We start from the raw sequence: 22,691 nt of genomic DNA on the forward strand, positions 1-22,691 counted from the left end.
AAGATCGTCTCATGAGTGGATGGTAGTATTCTCCCATGTTTCTCTGACAAAATGTACCTATACTCTGTCACTAACAGCCTCATTGCAATACACTACACTTGCCCAGCTGCCCCATGCGCAGACCTCTCCAGTAGGTCTGATAGTCACTAATCCACTGATTAAACATTTTAAAACTGGCTTTGGCAAAACATGCCAGAAATTCCTTCAGGGTCTGTGTCAATAAACACAGACTGAAATCTTTCATGTGCAGAGGGGCTGGCTCTGACTCACTGGCTCTAGGACATTTTTTCTTAGATGGGTTTTCCATCATTGCAATTGATTTTCACTGACTCATCCAGACCATTGCTTAGTCCCCCTTATAAAATGATTGACTGAAGTAAGAGATACCGTCTTACCTTTCTTGTTGCAGCCAAGAGGTAAGGACCAAAGGGGCTATAAACCTGAGGGTCAGGCTCATTGCCAAAGCCCTTTCACCTAGATCTTCAGGTGAGAGACCTTAAAAAGGATTCTTACTATAGAATCTGACAGTCAGTGTTCACTTATCACTCCTCTTCCAGCATTCAAACTGATTTTTTTTTTTTTTTTTTTTTTTTTTTGAGACCGAGTCTCTGTCTCCCAGGCTGGAGGGCAGTGGCGCGATCTCAGCTCACTGCTACCTCCACTTCCCGGGTTCACGCCATTCTCTTGCCTCAGCCTCCCGAGTAGCTGGGACTACAGGCGCCCGCCACCACGCCTGGCTAATTTTTTGTATTTTTAGTAGAGACGGGGTTTCACCGTGTTAGCCAGGATGGTCTCATTCTCCTGACCTCGTGATTCACCCACCTTGGCCTCCCAAAGTGCCGGGATTACAGGCGTGAGCCACCGCACCCGGCCGTCAAACTGATTTTTATTTGAAGAATTATTAATGTGTCTTCAAAGTAAAAGGAAGAACTCAGGTGAATATTCACTACATTGAATCCCAGAGACGAGTCACATTAGTAGACACTCCATGAATTGCTTCTCACAACAATGGCAGCCTTATTGTTTTTATTACATAAACAATGTATATATTTATTTAAAACTGTCATACATTATAGAAAATGTAAAAACAGTAGAAGTTACTTAAAATTTCATCAGCCTGAGCTATCAATACATTTTTGTAGCCATTTTTCCATGGAATTCTTTATCTATGCAAATAAAATTTTATATAACATAAATCATACTTTACATACCCTTTTTATCGTAGATGAAGCTACCTTTCACTTTCTTTAAAATACAGCATTTTTTCTTTCTTTTGGCTTGCTGCTTTCATCCCCCTTATAGCCAATATTAATAAACTTTCACATAATTTTTCTTATTGATATTTTCATGTAATAACTCATGTAATATGAATGAAGCTTCATTTGCTCAGTAAATACCTGCTGAATGGTTAAATAATGAAAGAACACACACGTAAACACATAAGTGAATGAAAGAACAAATAATCAATTATGATCTTAATTAGCCAGTACAGTTTCTAAGTGATTGCAGAAATCCAAGATCACATCTCTCCTGCATCTTTTTTTTTTTTTTTTTTTTTTTTTTTTGAGGCGGAGTCTCGCTCTGTCGCCCAGGCTGGAGTACAGTGGCCGGATCTCAGCTCACTGCAAGCTCCGCCTCCCAGGTTCACGCCATTCTCCTGCCTCAGCCTCCCGAGTAGCTGGGACTACAGGCGCCCGCCACCTCGCCTGGCTAGTTTTTTTGTATTTTTTAGTAGAGACGGGGTTTCACTGTGTTAGCCAGGATGGTCTCGATCTCCTGACCTCGTGATCCGCCCATCTCGGTCTCCCAAAGTGCTGGGATTACAGGCTTGAGCCACCGCGCCCAGCCTCTCCTGCATCTTTAAACTTTAGCTGGGGTAGGAGGACCTGGCTTTACGTGGTTCAGAGAGATCTGCAAGTCTAAACTCCCAAGAAAAGAATATGTAACTGGCTGCTGTCCTAACTAGAGAAATGCTATTAATCTACTCTCAAACTGAAATCAAATTAAAAAACCATTTACTAAGCACCTGTGTGCCAAGAACCGCACTGTCCTTTGTACGGTAAACTAGAGGGAAAGATGTGGTCACTGTCTTCCTGGAGTGTATGTCTTGTTGGGGAGATGATGTGCAGGATCTATGTCTTTAGGTCTAGGTATCTGAACTTGGACCTCAGTTGCCACATTCGTGAAATGGGGAAAATATCTATATGCTCATAGGATTGCTGTGGCGATCAAAGAACTTGAAGAATTCAGGAAAAACTTCACAGGAAAATGTGGACTGGAGGCAGGCCTTGTAAGTACCAGGGAAGGGGAAACAGCACACAGAGAGGCAGGGAAGCAGAAATGACCTGGAGTAGTCAGGGCCCAGCACAAGCCAGTCTTAATGCTTTGAAGATCAGTTAGGAGAGACTTAGAAGATGCGAGGAGGACAGGCAGGAAACATGAAAGTTTATAAGCACAGGAGAAAACTGTGAACAGACTAATCTTCTTAAAGGGTCAAAGAAAGGAAATTTTTTATATTTTTATTTTTTTTGCCTTTTCAGCATTTGCCAACGTCTGCATCAAGGCCATTCATGTGAGTGACTCAAAGGCGACCTGCTTGTCAAGTAATTGGAAAAATTTAAAAAAAAAAATTAAAAAAAAAAAAAAACCCTGGCTTGCATAGTGGGCTCAAATCCAAGTTTCTAAGACTTATAGGAAAAATTCTGATCGGAAAATTTCCATCTCAAATTGTGCTGAGGAAGCTTAAGGACTGAGTAAGCATGTTGGCAGCCGAAGTACAATACGATAATCAGACTGCTTTTGCTTTTTTTTTTTTTTCCTTTTTTCCACAGTGCACAGAGATTTTCAGGTCCGGGTGGGTGCTTAGCAACCTATAGAAAAATATATCTTGTTCACAAATGGAGCTGCACCCAAAACTTCCCTCTGTATCTGTGACCCTCTGTGACCAGAGGGTCCTGACTTCTAAAACAGTATGTCAGTTTCACCCAGGCTAATCCTACAGAATGGGAAAAGGGATTAGAAGTTAGTCATTGCAGGAGATGTCAGCTGGAAGCACTAAACTGTCCTAATCTCTTCTGATAGTTCAGGGTTCTAGGGAAGCTCTTCTCTGCTTGTCATATCTTCTCCTTTTAAACTAGCACCATTAATGAATTCCAGGAATCATGTCCCTACGGATCTGTGCTACTCTAATTAATCCCACCTACATTTGGCTCCAAGACAGAAGAAGAAGAGGATGAAAAGTAGATTTTAATATTGCACCCCCAAATCTCCACTGAAACTTGGAGTTTCTAGAAGATGCTTTAACACTTTTAGTCCTCTGAGAAGGCAACTGGGTCACCTACTAACCACCACAAATATTTATCCATTAAACTGCCCATCCATCCATCCATCCATCCGTCTATCCTTGTAAATTTTATGTGCTACCCTGTGTATAATTTTTAAAATATTGTATAAACTTTTTTAAATTAAAAAATGCCTCAAAGAGCTTAATTTTTTTTTTCAATACCCCAAGACACTTCAGAGAGGAACAATGTTCTAAATAAATACTCAGGCCAACTGAATTGAGATTTCAAACTGACTCCCAACTGTAATCCCCAAAGACTGCTGAAATGCAGACAGCCAATATACTTTGACAGTGGACTAAAAGTCACTCACTGAAAATATGGATAGAACAAAAGGGAAAAGGATCATAGCAATTACAAAGGTATTCCTTGGGACAGAGATTTCAGAAGGGCATTTATTCTTATCATCTAGAAATATAATCGTTCATACCATTTAATCCAGTAATCCTGCCTTTAGAAACTTGTTCTAAAAAATAACCAAAGACATGACTTAGAGTCATGGTATTATTTATCTATTTCACAATTATTACAGCAATATTGGAAATAATCTAAACTTCCATCATTAGGTGGCTGGTAAAATTATGGTTCAACTATAGAATGTTAACTACAGTGGTAATTTATAAGATCTGCACTTTTCATTTAGATTAAACAATAGTGCCAGTTTTGGGAGAAGACTAGAGATGTCTGGAAGTCACAAGTCAATGATAGCTAAAGTCTAATTTTTTTCAGATTTGCCTGGGTTCAAATTGCGTTCAACCACACATAGTATTAACCAAAAAAAAAAAAAAAAAGTTAGCACAGTTTTCAGAAATGTCAAATTTGTACCCCATGAGAGACTAGCTCATTAAACAACCATCCTGGTTGTCATACTGGGGCAATCATTCTTTGAAGTTACCTACTCACCAGTTTGAAGAAAATTAACATTTCTGGGTCACCAGGTTCCATATACTCATCTACAAATGATGCCCTGGAACCATGAAAGTAATTTTATTTAACATAGGTGGGCAACTGAATCCCAGGGAACAAACTACTCACCCATGTGCTTAATGGCAGAGGCTGAGAACTGAGCCTGCCACTCCTCTCAGAAAGGGTCCAAGTACCTGGAGCTTTGGGGGGTAGAAGGGCAATGGCATCAAATTAAGATTCAATGGCTGTATCTTTATGAATTTTTTTCTGATCTTCACCCCACGTAAGTTCCCTAGGATAAACTTAAGCACCTTGAAAATTTGTGACAATGTGAGGTGGAGCAAAATATGCATAGAACAAATGTAGAAAACACCTACAGTAATTACAAAGGTATTCCTTGGGATAGCCATTTTAGAAGGTAATTTATTCCTATCATCTAGAAACATAATTGTTTATACCATTTAACCCAGTAAACTACTTTTAGAAACTTGTTCTACAACATAACCAAAGACATGATTTTGACTCTATAACATAATCAGATATATTATTTACATATTTCAGAATTATTATAGCAAATACTGAAAACAACCTAAACTTTCATTATTAGGTGACTGGCAAAATTGTGGTTCAACTATAGAATATTATAGAAAATGCTAACAGTTTGCGTTTGGGGCAAAAGCAAACAAATAAACCCTATATAGGATGCTGTTTTGCATATAATTCTAGCATTCTCCATTCATCTCTTTCTCACACACACACACACACACACACACACACACACTGAGTGAGCCTGGAAGGAAATATAGCACATCAAAAATGTTTATAATGATTGTCTCTGGCATAGCTAGAAGGAAATTTGATTTTCTCTTTTAGACTTTTCTGTACAGTCAAAATTTTCATCAATGAACATGTACTTTATTCTCTTAGAGGATCTCTTCCTTCTCCTTTAACAGGTTTCATATTCATATTCACATGTGTTCTTTTAATGTATCTATTCCCAATAGAATGCAAGGTCTGTGAGAGCAGGGTCTACATTTAATTTTTTAAAATTTTATACCTAGGTTTTTTAGCATAGTGCCTAATATATAATTAATATTTTTAAAATAACTGCTGAGTGAACTATTGGACAGACACTGATTAGAAGGGATATGACTATGTGTGAGGACTCTAATGAGCTGTCAAACATTCTGTTACATCTCTAATCTCCAGCTCACTTGTTAAAACAACATGCCATCTTCCTTGCATACTTTTGCCTCCTAGCATCACACAAGACTCTGCCTCCAATGAGGAAAGCCATTGCCACCCCTCTCTACCTGCCAGCATCCCACTAAGGCCCCACCTTCCCACTTAACCACTTCTGGTGAGGTGAGCTTCCCTCTAGCACTTACTGCAGCGACTCACTTGCAAGATTAACATTGTTTGGACCTCTACTAGGTTCCCAGTACTTTTCTAGAATGGGGGTCAGCAAATGATGGTCTACAGGCTACTCCTTGATTTTGTAAATAGAGTTTCACTAGAATACAACCATGCCCACATACTACAATGGAAGAATTGAGTAGCTGGGACAAAGGCTGTATGCTCAGCAAAGCCTAAAATATTTATTATCTGACCCTCTACAGGAAAAGTTTACTGATCTCTGTTCTAGAATATCGACACATTTTTATAAAATGGAGATAATACCAAAGTTTCATTCTATTAGGATATTCGTAGGCAATATGAGATCCAAAGTATATGTCCAAAAACTTTGTACAGAAAAATTACTGTATTGTACCTCAGTTTGCTCTTAAGAACATATATTTTTATATCAGACATACCTGCATTCAAGTCCTGGATCTGCTGATTGATGCTGGGAAAAATGACACAAATTCTCTAAGCCTCAGTTTTATCATCAGTAAAGTAGAAATCTATTTTCTCTTTCACTCCATAAGTGTGTAATGAGTGCTTTTTCACCAGATACTATACTAGGAGATGGATAAACAATGGTGAATAAGATCTAAAGTCTCACCTACTTCAGCTCTAATTGTACATACTTTTGACAGTTGTTGTGAAGTTGAAATTTTATATATATATATATACACACACACACAGATACATACATATACACACACACACATATATATGCACACACAGGCATCTATATAATATATACATCATATGTAGTATACCATAGATACATAATACGTAGTATATAACATAGAGTACATCCGGAATACTTAACCTGATTCCTGCTACATTGCAAGCACTCAGTATATAGTGGCTCTTCCTCATCATCATAATTACAGCAGAAGTCCTTTTAACAGACCTCCAAGTAGCTGACTCTCCAAGAAGAAAAAGTGCCTTCCATTCTTTCTGTAAAACAGGCCTACAACATCCTTTATAAGTACTCACAGCTAATTCAGTAGGCTAATCTCTGGTACATAGGCACACTTCTGCTCCTTCAGGTTGAGTTGCATATTTACTGAGAGTCATTTGTGTTTGTTTCCAAGTCTCCTGATGCCAGTTATACTTGTTATTTAATTAAATATCATGGAAGGTGATGAGAGGAATAGTGTAAAAAAAAGGATGGTTGTTTCATATGAAAAGTCAGTCGAAGAATTTCAAAAGACTTGACAAAGAATCATCAAATTAAAAGTAGGAGATATAAAAATTGGGGAACAATCATAAGAATCTAGAAGGATTCTGTAGTAAGATTGCTTCTGTGATATCTATGGTCTTGTTCAACCTTAAGGAAATCAAAATTGGACATGGTCTTTGTCATTTGGGGTATGGTTCATGCAAGAAAAATATTACAACCCCCAATCACCAATCCATACTCAAAGGTAAGGCCTTGATTCTTCATCTGGCCTTTCATTGAAATTAATAAATTTAAATGGCATGTTATTTTTTGTGACTCCTTGCCTTAACTTTTCAAGTTTACTGTCAACTATTGGTCCCAGAGAGGGATTCTTTTGTATTTATTTATTTATCACATATAAATAATAACATGTTGCCTCATCCCCTGCCATATTTTTGTAGGCAAGAAAACATTCAGCAAAATGAAGTGATCTGCCCAAGGCCACAGAACTAGCATAGCCAGAGGTGTGTCTAGAGCCAGGTGGGCTCTGATTCCACCACCTTGGCTGCCTCATAATAATAGAGAGATAAACAGGACACAGTTTCACACACCCTGGCTTCTGTGGTTAATTATGTTTTGAGAAGAACTGAGTGTCACCTGCCCAAATAGATGGAGAGATGTTTGAGAACAAGACAATAGTCATACTTTACCATATGCCCCAGCACATCCTACATAGCACTTCGCAATAAATAATTTTTGTTTGAATTGTTAAATTTTCTTTCCTATTTTATAATAGTGGAAGAAATTGGGGCCTTCCTGGTTTCAGAAAAAGTTACGTTCCCTTGGAGTTTATAACCCGCTCCATGGAGTATAAAATAGCAGGAGAGAAATTCTATTGTGCCTGTCAGATCATGTCATTGAGAGCTTAACCTCATCGATTGGCACTTGCTCTTCCCCATCAGTGTGGCAAGATGAGCAGCACCCTGCTCACCAGATGGTTATTTGTTCCACCAGCCACCTTTGCTGCATCCCTGATTCACTCCAGCCCAGGACTGTCTCCAGCATTCATGCTGCAAGGCAGCTCCTGCCAACAACTTTGCCAAATGGCTCCTCTCAAAGTCATGGCTGCCCAGACAGACTGGCTCCTCCATCTGCAGCAGATTTTGGCAAAGAGAAGTTTCTCTTTCTGGCTCTGCCTCTTGGCTGCACCAGAGCCTTCTTGCCAGAAGGATGATTTGACCCTGGAATTTCTGGGGTCATTTAAAGCCTATGGCTGTGTTTTCCCAGTCTCACCCCTGAGTTGAACATAGAACATACCAAAGAGACCTAGATGATCACAAATACAGAAATGATGCCTCATAGAAACTTAGAGTCAGAAAAGCCTACTGTAGAGAGCATGCCTTCCCTCCCCCATCTTCAACCTCATTATAGTAGATTAGGAAACTGAAGCCCAGAGAGTAAAAGTGACAAATTATGGTAGCAGGACTGGAATCCTACCCAGGTCTTCTGACGTGCATTCCACATTACTGTTTACGATAGTGTATTTTGCCTTTCCATTTTCCCCCAGTTCATTTTCAAATCCTTGGTAGAAATTGGACTCTTGTATTGATTGATTCAGAAGAATATTTTTTAGAAAAATGAATCATCTTTTCTCTATCAACATCATAACTGTTCTTTTAAACAGGTGTTCATTTACTACATTGTGATGAATTTTTGCCAAGTTTAAGAATACAGGGTTTGGAATCAGACAGACCTGGATGTGACTTCTGTTTTACTCACCCTTGTGTCACAATGGACTAGTAATAATATTATTTTGCTTTAACTTTTCATTTAAAGGGGGATAAGAACAGTATCAGCCTATACAATTAAATTGGACTACATGAGAAAAATATTTTAAGGCTCAAAACCTGTACTAAGGCCGGGCGCGGTGGCTCAAGCCTGTAATCCTAGCACTTTGGGAGGCCGAGACGGGCGGATCACAAGGTCAGGAGATAGAGACCATCCTGGCTAACACGGCGAAACCCCGTCTCTACTAAAAACACAAAAAAATTAGCCGGGCGAGGTGGCGGCACCTGTGGTCCCAGCTACTCGGGAGGCTGAGGCAGGAGAATGGCGGGAACCCGGGAGGCGGAGCTTGCAGTGAGCTGAGATCTGGCCACTGCACTCCAGCCTGGGCGACAGAGCGAGACTCCGTCTCAAAAAAAAAATAAAAATAAAAAATAAAAAATAAACCTGTACTGGCACACAGAAAACCCTCCATAACTACCAGCAGTCATTATTAATTATTAACATTCAAATCCACAATGGTTTTGGGAGACACAGTACTGGGCACATATAAATAGGTAGGTCAGGTATTCTCATTCTCTGCATTAGCAAATTCAGGTTCTTTAGTTTACATTACTGATCCACAGTTACACAGAAAACAAATCGAATACCAGAGATTTCTAATTTTTTCTTGCCGTTTTGCTAAGAAATGGGAACTGTCATCTCAGCTTTAAAGATAATAAAATCAGGAAGGAGAACATTTAAACAAAAACACATATACACATAATCACTGCAGCATCTTATGTAATATAAAAGCTGGAAACAATTTTCTATCCACAGGGAACTACTAAATAAACTGTGGTACTGTCATACTATAGAGCACTGTGCAACCATTAAAAGGCATGAGACAGATGTAGGTGTTCTGATACGGAAAAATCTTGAAGGCATATTACTAGTAGAAGAACAAACAAATTGCAGATAAAACAGGCAGTGTGTACTCATTTATGCAAACATCCTCCCCAACTATATATCTATACCTGTATATTTAAATGCATGAATACAAAGATGGCTCTGAGAAAGTCTACCAACTACTGATAATGGCAACCTTTGGATAGGAAAGTGGGATGGGCATGGGATGGAGGGTGACTCATGCTTTATCTACTTATCATGCTTGAATCCTTTTAAGTAAGAAAGAATGTAGTATTATTTGACTTATAAATAAAAACATAAAGGCAGAGGGAAATGTGAATTGCAATAATGCAGTTGGAATGAACCAACAGACCTCCCAACTTGAGTGTCTCTAGCCTTAACCTGACTTCTACAAAGCTACATGAACAATGTTAGTCTCACTGAGTTTCCTGTGTGGCTCTCCCACTGTGGTAAGGTCCTTCCTGGTGGTATTTTGTACTTAGGGACCCAAGTTCTATCTTTTAGACCACCTGGGAACTCTCAGCAGCATCTTGCTGCAATATTCTGTATTAGAGACATTTACAGCTTTGCCAGCCTCTACACCCTTGTGTGTCTGTAGAAGGACACCAAGTTGATGCGTCTACATTAAGTGGAGGAGGCGGCCTGTCATTCTGTGACCACTTCAGGTTCATTACTTAACAAGGATCCATACCAGTGTGATAAGCAATGCTTGATGGAGGAGGTTTTCAGTTCCCCAATATTATGGATCAAATTGTACCCCCCCTTCACCCTAATCTAAATGTTGAAGCCCTACCTCCTAGTGTGACTGTATTTGGAGATAGGTCCTTTAAGGAGATAATTAAGATTAAATGAGGTCATAAGGATAAGGTCTTATGGGGCTAGTGCCCTTACAAGAAGAAAAAAAAAATGCCAGGGATTGCTCTCTTTTCATACTTGCACACAGGAGAAAGGCCACATGAGGACCCAGCAAGAAGTTTGCTATACATGGGAGGACAGAACTTACCAGAAACCAACCCTGCTGGCACCTTGATCTTGGAATTCCCAACTCCAGAAATGTGAGAAAACAAAATTTCTTTTGTTTAGGCAACTCAGTATGTGACGTTCTTTTAAATGCAGTCTGAGCTGACTAATACACCAAGCACAAAGGCCAATACACCTGAAACACATCCTCCCGCAGGTAAGGTACTCTTCAGCACACTCTGTCCGACAGACCCCATCCTTCTCAGGTTAAATCCTGTTCATAGAGGCCCCACTAGATTCCTAAACTCCACACATCTTTTTTTCCCCTTACACACAGACCCCTCCTTCATTTAACATTTGTTGTAAGCAATCAAGTCTTTTAACTCTAAAGCACAGAAGTGAAAGTCTGACTTCCCCCTATACATGCACACACCCCTTCCCACTACCCAGGATGACCCTTTCTCCAAAGAAAACTATGAACATTAAATATTAATATTTCCCACTATTAACTCTTTCCACAGTGAACTTGGAGAAGAACTCAAAGGTTCCTGGGTTATTTCTGACAAAGTCCCTAGTGAACTTATAAAAATAATCTGTGTTTTCTGTGATATAGTTGTATTGGAGCTGACGTTCAGCCTGATTCTAGACTTCTATTGGAGAGGCAAAAGAAGGAAATTTGGTGGTAAAGATGACAAGTTGGGTGAAAGCAAAATCATCTTCTTATTAATGGAAGATGAGGAGAACCAGCTGGATAGCCACTCTGGCCAAAGTGAGGCCTCAGACATCCACATATTTGTGTGCAAAAGGACATCTGCCATCCCACAGCTGCCTCTGTCATACTCCTCTTGCTGTGGCCCAGGCAACTATATGAGTTGTCATGAGCTGGGGAGAGTGGGTGCCTAGATGGCCCAGTGGGATCATCTCAGCTCAGCCCGGGAGCTGCATGCTTACTATTCTACATCAGGGATGAGTGACATGGAGAAGGCTATTCAAAAAACTTCCAGCTAGTTCTCACATCTTCATTGCTCAATTCCAGAAACGCTTTTTTTCTTTTCTTATTATAGAACAGAAGAAATCTACAGGAGTAAGTCAGCTAAGGATTCTGTTACTGGGTCGGATAATTCAGCTCCCTCCCAGTGGGATAATGGAAAAGGCCCAGAGATGTGCACTGCTGTGCTAGGAGAAGAAGATGGATCAAGTAAATCCAGCAGCACTGAGTAGGCACCAACGGGATATATGTGGAGGGTGGAGCAAAACTTGCATTTCCCCAAAAGATCCTGAGCAGCATGGGTGGGCAAAGAACATGTGCCTAGAATCCACAGAGTCATGGGCTCTAATCTGGTTATGCCACTTACAAGTGAGTATGTTTGTAATACATGTGTGTTTGTTATGCAAGTTCCTTTGGTTCTCTGTACCTCGAAATTTCTTATTTTAAAAATGGGGTTAATGCAACCATTCTCTCTGGGTTGTTGAAAGAGATTAAATGAGTAAACATAAGAAATACCTAGGAAAATGCCTGGGATAGACTGTACTCATGATACCTTAGTTTCTTTCCCTCAGCTAAGTGTCTAAATTGGACCCTTATTTCTTCTTAAATGCAAATGCCAAAGTCTAGGAATGTCAGTCTACAGCTGTGCTATTTTCATTGGGCATTATCAATATTTTGACAGGACTGGCCTAATATTATTCACCCCAGGATCATTGGTACATTTCTGACCAGCACTCATAAATGGCTTGGGATTGCCCCTGGGGACCTGGATGCTAATAATGAATACTTTCTAGTGATTTTCAATGCATTCTGGTTATTATGTTTAGTAGCAGAACATTTCCCATCCCCAGAAAGGTCATTTACAGTAGTGTAAGGCAGCTACTTCTCACCTCGCATTTCAGGTTTCTCTGAGAACAGTGGAGAGCTCAAACATTCATCCATATGCATTGGAAATAGCATTCTGATCTGGCATTTGCATACAAATACCAAAGCAACTTAAGGAACTATGAGGCAGCTCTCCATCATATGACACTACCCCCTTTTATTTTTTCAATGCCTTCCCAGCATCTTCACATCAAAAGCCATTCTCATGTACTTTCCCAGCTTTATTCATCATACGTTCCCTTTTTCTTGAATTTGTGTGGAATGGAGGATGGAGGAGGAACCTTTACTTCCTCACTTTTATTCTCTGTGGCCCTAAAAACCTAATGCATTTCCCAAATCACTCAGATCTTAGGTTTGGAGACGCTCTAAACTGAACTCATCCAAGACTGGACTCTTCTTATCCTACCACATTGCTGAGAAATGGCCATATATTATAGTATTACTTGAATAATATCAGTGTGTAGTTAGTTATGCTTACCAAGGCCCTATTCTATTGTGAGGTACTTTTTTGCTACAATTTCTTCATACCAAGCCAAGATCCGCTTCCTTGTACTTTCTCACTCATTGGTTCAAGTTTTGCCCTGAAATGCTCTTATCTGAGGCATCTCATCTATTCATACAGTTTTAAGTACCTTTAATATGCTGGTGATGTTTAATCTAAAATTTATTATCTAGTCCAGGTCTTTCTTTTGAGCTTCAGACCCAGAAATACAATTGCCTACTTGCAAGTCTCACTGTGAAACTAGATGTCTCACTGTCTTCTCAAACTAATCAGTTTTCAAAGTCTGTTTCCGCTTTCAGTGATGAGCCCCATTACGCATCCGTTTTCATGGCAAAATTCTGGGAGTCATCCTTGACATAACCTTCTCCATCTGCACCCAATCATATCAAGTAAGTGCAATGCATTCTTTCTCTATTATGTATCTTAAATCCATCTAATTCTCTCCATCTCTACTGCTGCCACCATCCTGGAGCACACCATGACCTCCTAATTATCTCCCACCTTTCATTCTTTTTCATTACATGCCTGGCTCTCTAACTCCTACATAGCAGCCAGACTAAGCTTCTAGAAGAACAAATCTGATCATGTTTCCTTCTCCCTTAATGACTTTCCATTCATCTTTGGATAGAGTCCAAACTCCTTGTGGTCAACAAGGCTTGATGTGATCTGGTCCCTGAATACTTCTCCAGTCTTTGTTTCCCCAACATTTTATTATGAAAATTCAAACGGACTGCAAAGTGGAAAAAAATTACAGTGATTATCCATAGACCTACCACCTTGATTTAGTCATTAACTTTTTTTTTTTTTTTTTTTTTTTGAGACAGAGTCTCGTTCTGTCACCCAGACTGGAGTGTAGTGGCGTGATCTCGGCTCACTGCAACCTCTGCCTCCTGGGTTCAAATGATTCTCCTGCCTCAGCCTCCTGAGTAGCTGGGATTACAGGCATGCACCACCACAGCCTGCCAGTGATTAACATTTTATACTTGATTTATCATATGTCTATCCATTTACCCATCCCTGTATCTTAGCATTAATCTTTCTTGCTTTTGGTACATTCCAAAATGAACTGCAGACTCCAGTCTCATTTTTATCACTCTTTTCTCTGCTCCTAGCCATGGTCATCTTTCCATTCCTTGGATCAGTTAGGCTATTGTATCGCTCTGGGCTATTGTACCTATTGTCTCTTCTACCTAAAATGTTTTCAGGTCTTGTTAATTGCAGATTCATCCTTTGGTTCACAGCTTCAGCTGTCTGAGAGACTGTCCTTGAACTCCCGATCTAAATTAGATTCACCTTTCCACCTTATGACCCCAAGCATCTTCTGCCTTTCCTAAATATCACTTGTCACAATTGGTAACTATACATTTATTTGCAAAATTATTTGTCTAATACTGTCTCCTCTGCTAGATTGAAAGATCCATGAAGACAGAGACCTTGTCTGTATTGGAACATCCTGTATCACCTCTGCAATATTTGTTGAAAGAATTAAAGGCAGAATGAATCAATAATTGAAAGGAGCTACTTGTAATAGTAAACTTGTTCTTCCTTTAATATGTATAAACAAGACAGTTTTTTTAAAAAGGCTTCTGAGGGAAGATGGAACCCACTTGTTGCCAGAATATAACCAGCAAGTATATTAAGTAATAATAACAACTATAATGAATTAAGGGTAGGCTTTGTACTAGGCATATCCCAAGTGCTTGAGTGCTTTCTCTGCATCAAATAATTTTTCTTTGGCATAGGTTCTATTGTTATTCCCACTTTCCAGCTAAGGAAACCAAGAACAGGGCAGTTATTTTAAAATACCCCATCTATGTAGAATATTCATTCTATCTGTGGCCCCATTTGAAAGTAGAAGATTAATCTAGAAAACTCACAGGCTGCTATAATGGAGACAGGGTTTTACTTGGCTCTAACTGAAGCCTAAAAATATAGCAGGAAACCCATATATAGAGAGATTTGAGAGATGAATCCCTGGTTAGGAATCCTGGATTTCCATATCTTAAAAATAAATAAATAAATAATCAAATCATTGTGTTGACTTTATTTTTGTGGGAAATTTCAACCCCACCCAAGGCCCTTCCTCTATATAACCCCATACACACACTTCATATTCTCCCTGCAAAGGATTTTATGCCTGATGGCAACACAGCTTACACACCAAGATAAAATCATTGCAATCTTTCCCATAATAAGACCTGATTGGAAGCTAAACGAAAATGAAGCAGTGCAGAATTTCCTAGTGGGAGAACCTAGCCTTCAGACACTGGCTTGAGTTTGAAGACAAGGTTTTCCATTCAATGTGTGACTTTTGGCAAATTGGTAACATCTCCAGTCCTCAGTTGCATCAGTTACCTTCTTTGAAAATGGAAATGATAACATCCATTTAACAGAGTTTAGATATATTGAAATGCTATACATGAAGAGCTCAGCACAGTGCTTGGAACATAGAAGATGCTCAAAGATGTTAACTTTAAAAGAGGAGGAAAGATAGGGAAAGGTAGGGGAGGGCAGTAACTTTCATGCTCAGAATTTTTAAAAAAAAGTCCTAGGAAATTTATTTATTAAATGCACATCATGCATTCTTCTGAGAGAGACAGAGAGAGAGAAAGAGACTGAGAGAGGGGAGCTTGGGTGAAAGTGTCCTTTAGCATTTGCATTGCTCTTAGCTGGATGAACTCGCCTGCAGCCACCACTTACAATGCAAATTGAGTTTAGAGTCCTTCACACTAACTACACAGCAAAAACCTTTCAGCTTTAAATAGAACACTGCAATGTGGAATGATCTGAGCAAACGGAAGAAAAATTCAGAAATACATGTGAAGGAGATATTTTGGAGGAAAAAAAGAACAATCTGACATAACTGAGCAGATAGGAGGAAAATGTAGAAATATTAAAGGAAACAGAAAAGCAAGATCTATAGAAGGAGCTAGAAGCTAATTCCCCACCCAGTAAGTGGGTATAAGTTAATAAGGGGGAAGAAAACTTGTGGGGCAAGTCCCCAGTGAGGATAATTTTAACAGAGTCTTTTGATCTGGTGCTCTTTCGAGGTATACTAACACTTCTTAAGGTATTCATTGGAAGAACCGGGACTCTTCCCCCTCTGGCAATAAAATTGCATGAATCTTCCCTGAAACGAATAGGTCAAAACCATAGGGAACTTCTTGCTCTATCTAACTTCTGGTATTTACATCGTTTAAGTTCTCTTTTCCTTTTCTTTCCATACCTTCTCTAAGATCAGATTTTAAAACCTGGAAGCTTCTGTGAAATAAAGGTTTGTTAGTTTTAAGTGTGTTTATTATGTGTATATGTTTGAGAAAGAGAAAGAAATCTGAGAGGTTGATTCTCACATACCAGAAAGCTCATTGCTATAAACTCATATCTAATTGTTGACTACATGAACCTAGATATTCTATCCAGAATCAGAGTTTTCAAAAATGGAATAAAAATAAGAACAAAGGTAATATCCAGGGCCCTGAAAACAATAAAAGAATGCCATTTTAAACTGATTTCTTCACTTCACAGTTGACACTCCTATACACATAGCTCCACTCTGGTCATTTTCTCAGCTTGCTAAGTTTCTCTTGCCTGCATAATGTAATATACAAGAAAACACGAAGGCAGCTGTCTTTCTTTGTGGTTACAAACAGAAAGAAATTTACCCCCCAAAGCCAACAGATCCAAGGCCAGCTTCTCTCTTGGATGACATGCTTAGCTACAGAGTTAGTCATATGCTATCAAGTCACTGAGTCAGTGACAAAGCACTAAGATTGAGGGAGAACATCTTGCAATCAGGTTGCCATCATGCACAGAAAAAGAATCGGTAACTATGGTGCTCTGGATAGGGGAGAGATGGACTGCACATCTTAAAAGCCATCTCTAAGCTCCTGGAGGCCAGAGCTTACAACTCTGCTTTATCTGTCTAGCACCATGGGCATACTGGGCTTGATGCTCTCCAAAAATGATGGCAAATTGAGAATATACTTTCAATAGCACTGGGCATTCCTTCTATCTAGAACTTCCAGGGATGTTTATAGAAGATGCCACCTTTACCCCCAGATGTGTGTGTGTCTTTTTATTTCTTTCAGAGTTTGAACTATTTTACTCCCCCATCACATTTCTCTAGTAGTCTTTTGATTTGATTAAATATTACAGAAATGTTAGCATCCAAGAATAATAATTTTAAATGAATACAACTTGCAACATTGTCCTAAAGAACTTCCACATACATTTTCTCGCATGGATATTACAATGTGATAATGCAACACTTTGTAGGAGTGGCTAAGGATAAAAGGCCTACAGGTAGAAAATGAAAGCAAAAATGCAAAAGTTTTGGCATTGGGGGGAAAAATGCCTCTACTCTCTATTCACACACAAAAGGAAGAATGAGATTCCACCTGCTGACTTGCCCTCCCTGCCCGCACAGCACTAAGGCTTATGTCAGAACAAGCTGGGAGAGAGGGAGAGACGACAATTTTACCTCTTGGCAAAGCTCAGCTTGCTGAACCCTCTTGCTTTCTGCTGGCTGTTGATTCAGCAGAAACTACTGCTGCAGAATTCATAATGGTGATTTTTAAAGGCCCCACCGATCGCGTTGCTCGCCCCACGTGTCAGCCTCATTCGCTGGCCGCTAGAGCACTATTTCCCCAGCCACCTTTTTATTTTTGCTAATGCACTTCCAAAAGGAAAGAGACGTTCGGCCGTTTGCAAAGGGCCTTTGGGGTTTTGATTGTCTGAGCAGGTAACCTGGCCGGCCGGGGAGATGAATGGGCAGGAAATGAAACCATGCCCTCCCTGCAGCCACTGAGAGACATAACATCGTTTCGCTCAGGGAGGGGGTACCAAGGTCCTACTGGGCCCCTCCCTTCTTATCTCCCCCCAAAACCCCCGCAAACATCTCGGGCAAGGGATCATCTGCCTTCCTGGGGTCATCTTTCTGGGCGAGAGCCCCACCCTGAAAAGCCTAATCCCTGAGGGCCATTTTAACTCCCGTGGGCGCCGGGTCCACCTGCTGCTGAACGCCGGGCTCGCCTCGCGGAGCCCGGATGGATGCGGGGTGCACTGGCGGCTGCCGGGGCCAGCCGAGCCCCCGCCCCAGCCCCAGGGCGCGGAGGAGTCTCCGCCACTACGCGCCCAGCTGCCCACGAAGCACAGTGATCCGCAACTTGCGCCCGGCCCCAACGGCGGAATGCGGCGGGGCTGGCGTTACCTTCGGTCGCATAGCTGTGGTCGCGCAGGAAACTGTTGTTGATTTTGCGGGTATCAATGTCCTCCTCCATTGACAGCAGGCTTACTTGCGTGGGAACCAGAAGCCGGCAGACAAGTATCCATGATCCCTCCCCGCAGCCAGTCTCACAGGAGAGGGGGGCAGGGGAGCCAGTGGGACTGCACCATGGTCCGAGCCTGAGGAGGAGACGGGGAGGCGGAGAGAAAAAAAATAAAAACCCGGCAATGGAGCTGTCACCTCCTCCACTCGGGTTCTGCGAGGCTGCGGCGGCTCCTCCCGCGCGGTGCGCTCACTCCAGCTCCAATTCCCAGCGAGGATGCTGCGCCTGCCTCCGCTGCCTCCGGGTGCCAAGATGCGCCGTGCCCCGAGGGGTCTGGTCCCGCCCGCCCGCCCCGGAGGCTCTCACAAGCGGGTCTGGGGAGATGCCCAACAGGTTCCCCTCGTTGGCAGCCGCTCCAAAATGCAAAAAAAGATCCCTCCTCCCCCTGGGAGAGCGGGCAGCCGCGACAAAATGGTGCCTTTCTGGACCCGAGCTGCAGTGGCGAGATGGCAGGGACAGGATTCAGGCTTGCCTGGCCGGAATGAGGGTGCTGGTCCCACGGGAGGGCGGCTCCGGCAGGCGGGGGTAGGGAAGCTGGCGGGGAGCTGGGCAGGGCGCTGCGGCCGGCGCCAGCGCACTCACCCTCACACCCACACGCGCGCACTCGCAGCTGCTGCTGCTGCTGCTGCTGCTGCTGCTGCTGCTGCAGGAGGCTGGAGGCGGCTGGTGCATTAAAGGCGAGGCTCCTCCCAACCGCGTCAGCAGCCCCAGGACTCTTTCCCAGCAGTGGTGGTGGCCGAGGCAGAGGCTGCGGTTGCTCTTTACTGCAGTGGGGCGCATGCAGCCGCGAATCGGCACCTGGGCAGCAAGCGACTAGCTTGCAGGTTCAGGTGGAATGCATAGACGTGCTCTTCCAACCTCCTCCCCTCTCGCGCCACTCAGCTAAGGGCTGCATTTACGCTAGCACCCAGAGCCCCTGGCTCACTGCCCTTCTCCGAACACTTGCACTTGAGGACAGAAAAGAGAAGTAGGTTCCTTTGGATAGTCAGGAAGTCTACATCCAGGTCCCTTTTCCTCACCCTTATATGATGCATGTGGTCCCTTGGTGAATTTAAAGGGCGAGGTTTGGAGCTGGAAGCTTCAGAAAGAGAGGAGAGAGTGGAAAGCGCCGCTCAGAGCCTATCTTAAGCCCTCCACTAGGAATAGGAGGGAGAGCAGGGGCCAGAACTTCGTAATTGCTTCCCCCATTCCTAAGAGTCAAAATATCTTCTAACTATAGGAGGCTGGTGTTCAATAAAGCATCTGTGTCTACACAGGTGAAGGAAAGCACGAGACTAGTAAACAGGGTCAGTCTGAAAAAGTCCACTCTCCCTTGCCCTTTGCACTTCGTTTTGGACAAACTATTGCAGCCCCTCCATTAGGTTTTGCTTGTGCAGGAACACCTTCTATTTGCTCTCAGCGTGGAAGGTACACTGAAGCACAGGAACATAAGCATAAGAGCCCTGTGCCCACAGAGAGCCACTGCTACCCTGGGGGAATTTCGGGAATCCAAATAATACAGAAAAGAGACCTGTCTTGCTACTTCAACTAGGAAGAAATTATAGAATTCCCTCCCCACCCATGTTTTCCCAAATTTCAAACTCTACTTTTGCAAGAAAAGGAGAACATTATTGTTATGAAACAACCAAAAACACTTAATGAAGCAACTCAAATCATTAGAAAGCTAATTTGGAAAAGACATCAACCCCAACCACTAGAAAGCCAATTTGGAAAGGACATTTCCTAGGTTTCATCTTGTAGAAGGTATTCATTTCAATGGGTATCACTGTAGGGAGAGACATCAGCAAATGTCTTGCTCAGTTAAGCTCTACAAGTTTAGCTAGATGGGCCCAGAGAGACCTATGAGTTAATTATATACATACAATGCTTCAGCTAACACAATTTAGAAAGTATTTGAAGTTCAAAAAAATGGAAAAACAAGTCCTTAACTGAGGTTGGGAATTGTCATTAGATTTCCATGCAGTATGGATACTTCTGGTAGATAGAAAATTACTTTGTCCTCATCTCCAGAAAGTGACTGCATATCCGTAGGAGAAAAGAGCAGAAATGTTCCTTGACATAGTGTGTGTGTGTGTGTGTGTGTGTGTGTGTGTGTGTGTGTGTGTGTGTGTTTTGGGGGAGGGGGTGGGGGGAGTTCAGTTCAACTTTCAATAGATTCCATTTTATTTTCATCTGGTGGTTAAGGCTTATGCACTTGTTTGTTCAAAATCCACATTTAAAATTTTAGTAACAGGTGAAGACGGGTACAAGTTGATTTAATCCACTTTAGTGCCAGTTGTCCTGGCTTGTTCTTCCATGGGATGAGCTGTATCTATCACCAAGGTTCCAACATCCAGTCCTTTTGTAGTTACACATTGCAGCTTCTCTTGGATATTGGCACTATTTGGAGTAGGAGCAGAGTGAGGAAAAGCTACGTTCATCTCTTAGTGAATCAAAATGATGAGAAGACATTATGCCTTCAGTTGGAACAATCTTAAATTGTTTCAGGAGGCCTTGGAATAGTATTTGGGAAAATTTCCCCCTTGTCTTTCTGAATCATGGGCTAGATTGGGACAGAGCTGTGCGATGAATCAGGTAGGCCCAGGCTCATTGGCCAGGCTGTGCTTGAGAAATTTTCCACTGTAACCAATGGGGAAAATGTCCCTTCCACAGATCAAGCCTCTGGATTTATTCATTTTTTTTTCACATATCCTGCAAAATTTCTCCTGCGTTTATTCAACAGTCCAGGCATTTTTCCTAAGACACAAGTTCTGAGAAGGCAAATTGGATAGGTCTCTATTGTTTAAGTAGATTTCAAGGTTTCCGTTTGGCCAACTACTCTTTTCTAATATGAGAGAACTAGCTCATCCACCCAAAACCAAGGGGGGAAAAGCTGTTGGCTCTGTGCTTTAACACAATGACATGTGGTGAAGGAGGTAAGGGAGTGAAAAGAGCCCTGTGCACCACTGTGGAGATGGGGGGTGTGGGGGAGAGTAGGGGAGATGGGAGTAGGCTGCAGAGATCAGTCTTCAAAAGACTCACTGGCCACTTCTCTATTCCTCTAAAATGTCAAGTTCTTTCCAATAGTGGTGAGCACTTCCGCATGCTATGTTCTATGCCACTTCCTCACATCTTGGCATTCAGCCTCTCAACTGTCCCTGCTTCACTGAGGCCTTCCCTGACCACACCATAGTCCCGACCTCTGGTGTTTTCTGTGTTCACATTTTTTCTTGGCCTTTTTCATGACCCACAGCATTTTATAATATTTGTTTACTTATTATTGGTGGCTATTTTCACTAGATCTTTTACTTTTGTTTTCTTATTTTATTTTATTTGTTTTTTTGAGACAGAGTCTCGCTCTGTCGCCCAGGCTGGAGTGCAGTGATACGATCTCGGCTCACTGCAACCTCTGCCTCCCGGGTTCAAGCGAGTCTTGTGCCTCAGACTCCCGAGTAGCTGGGACTACAGGCATGCACCACCAGGCCCAGCTAATTTTTGTACTTTCAGTAGAGCTGGGGTTTCACCATGTTGGCCAGGCTGGTCTCAAACTCCTGACCTCAGTGATCCACCTGATTCAGCCTTCCAAAGTGCTGAGATTACTGGCGTGAGCCACCATGCCTGACCTCACTAGATCTTTTCTGTTGACTAACTGGCACTTAGTAGATGCTTAATTATTTTTGTTGGAGACAAACATTTCTTAAACAAATGAATAAATTGCTGAATATCCTACTTAAATATTTAGGTTTCATACCTCTAACCCCCATATTAAAATTATCTGTTGTGAGCTGGAAATTTTCTAGCTCATAAGCTGTATTCCTATTGAAATAATTGTTTTGATTTATTCCTGTATGCATATACACGATCAAAATTTACCAAGCACTTATGTAAAGAATTATTCTGGCCAGGGGCGGAGGCTCACACCTGTAATCTCAGCACTTTGGGAGGCCGAGTCGGGTGGATTATGAGGTCAGGAGATCGAGGCCATCCTGGCTAACACGGTGAAACCCTGTCTATACTAAAAATACAAAAATATAGCCGGCATGGTGTCATGTACCTGTAGTCCCAGCTATTTGGGAGGCTGAGGCAGGAGAATTGCTTGAACCTGGGAGGCAGAGGTTGCAGTGAGCCGACATTGCACCACTGCACTCCAGCCTGGGAGACAGAGCAAGACTCCTTCTCGAGAAAAAAAAGAAAAAAAAAAGAATTGTTCTAGGTGCCAAGGATATAGATTTATATAAAACAGAGTTTCTTTCTTCTTAGAACTTAAATTCTATCATCTAATTTTAATAACATGAGCTTTCTTAGAAATACAGCAAATGCATTCTATATCAACAGACTATAGTGCAATGTTAAGTGCCAAAGCTTCAATATCATTCTCTGTCACTTATTTGTGTGTTTTCAAGCAAGTTACAAGATCTCCCTAAACTGTAGTTTTCTTATCTATAAATTAGGAAAATGAATAGTATTTATTTCATAGAGTTATTACAAGGATTAAATGAGATAATATGTGGAAAAAATACATTGCTATTACTTTGAGTATTTACTTTCGTCATCA

The 22,691-nt window shown here is 41.6% G+C and overlaps 1 protein-coding gene across 4 annotated transcripts in view; it reads right to left on the minus strand.

Moving 5' to 3' along the window:
• The window catches only part of PPP2R2B (protein phosphatase 2 regulatory subunit Bbeta), a 464,171-nt gene that overhangs the window by 263,033 nt on the left and 178,447 nt on the right, over positions 1-22,691 (minus strand). For 2 of the 4 annotated variants that reach the window (XM_015141133.3, XM_077937317.1), the window contains exons 1-2: positions 18,630-18,745; positions 18,040-18,233 (exon numbers count right to left, since the gene is read on the minus strand). In XM_015141133.3, coding sequence (XP_014996619.3) covers positions 18,040-18,109 — 70 coding nt within the window. In that variant the 5' untranslated portion in view covers positions 18,110-18,233; positions 18,630-18,745. Of the gene's footprint in view, positions 1-18,039; positions 18,234-18,629; positions 18,746-22,691 lie in introns of those variants that run through there. The other 2 variants (XM_015141134.3, XM_015141148.3) reach the window with 1 other exon arrangement.

Source organism: Macaca mulatta, chromosome 6, assembly GCF_049350105.2.
Source record: "Macaca mulatta isolate MMU2019108-1 chromosome 6, T2T-MMU8v2.0, whole genome shotgun sequence".
Classification (NCBI taxonomy): domain Eukaryota; kingdom Metazoa; phylum Chordata; class Mammalia; order Primates; family Cercopithecidae; genus Macaca; species Macaca mulatta.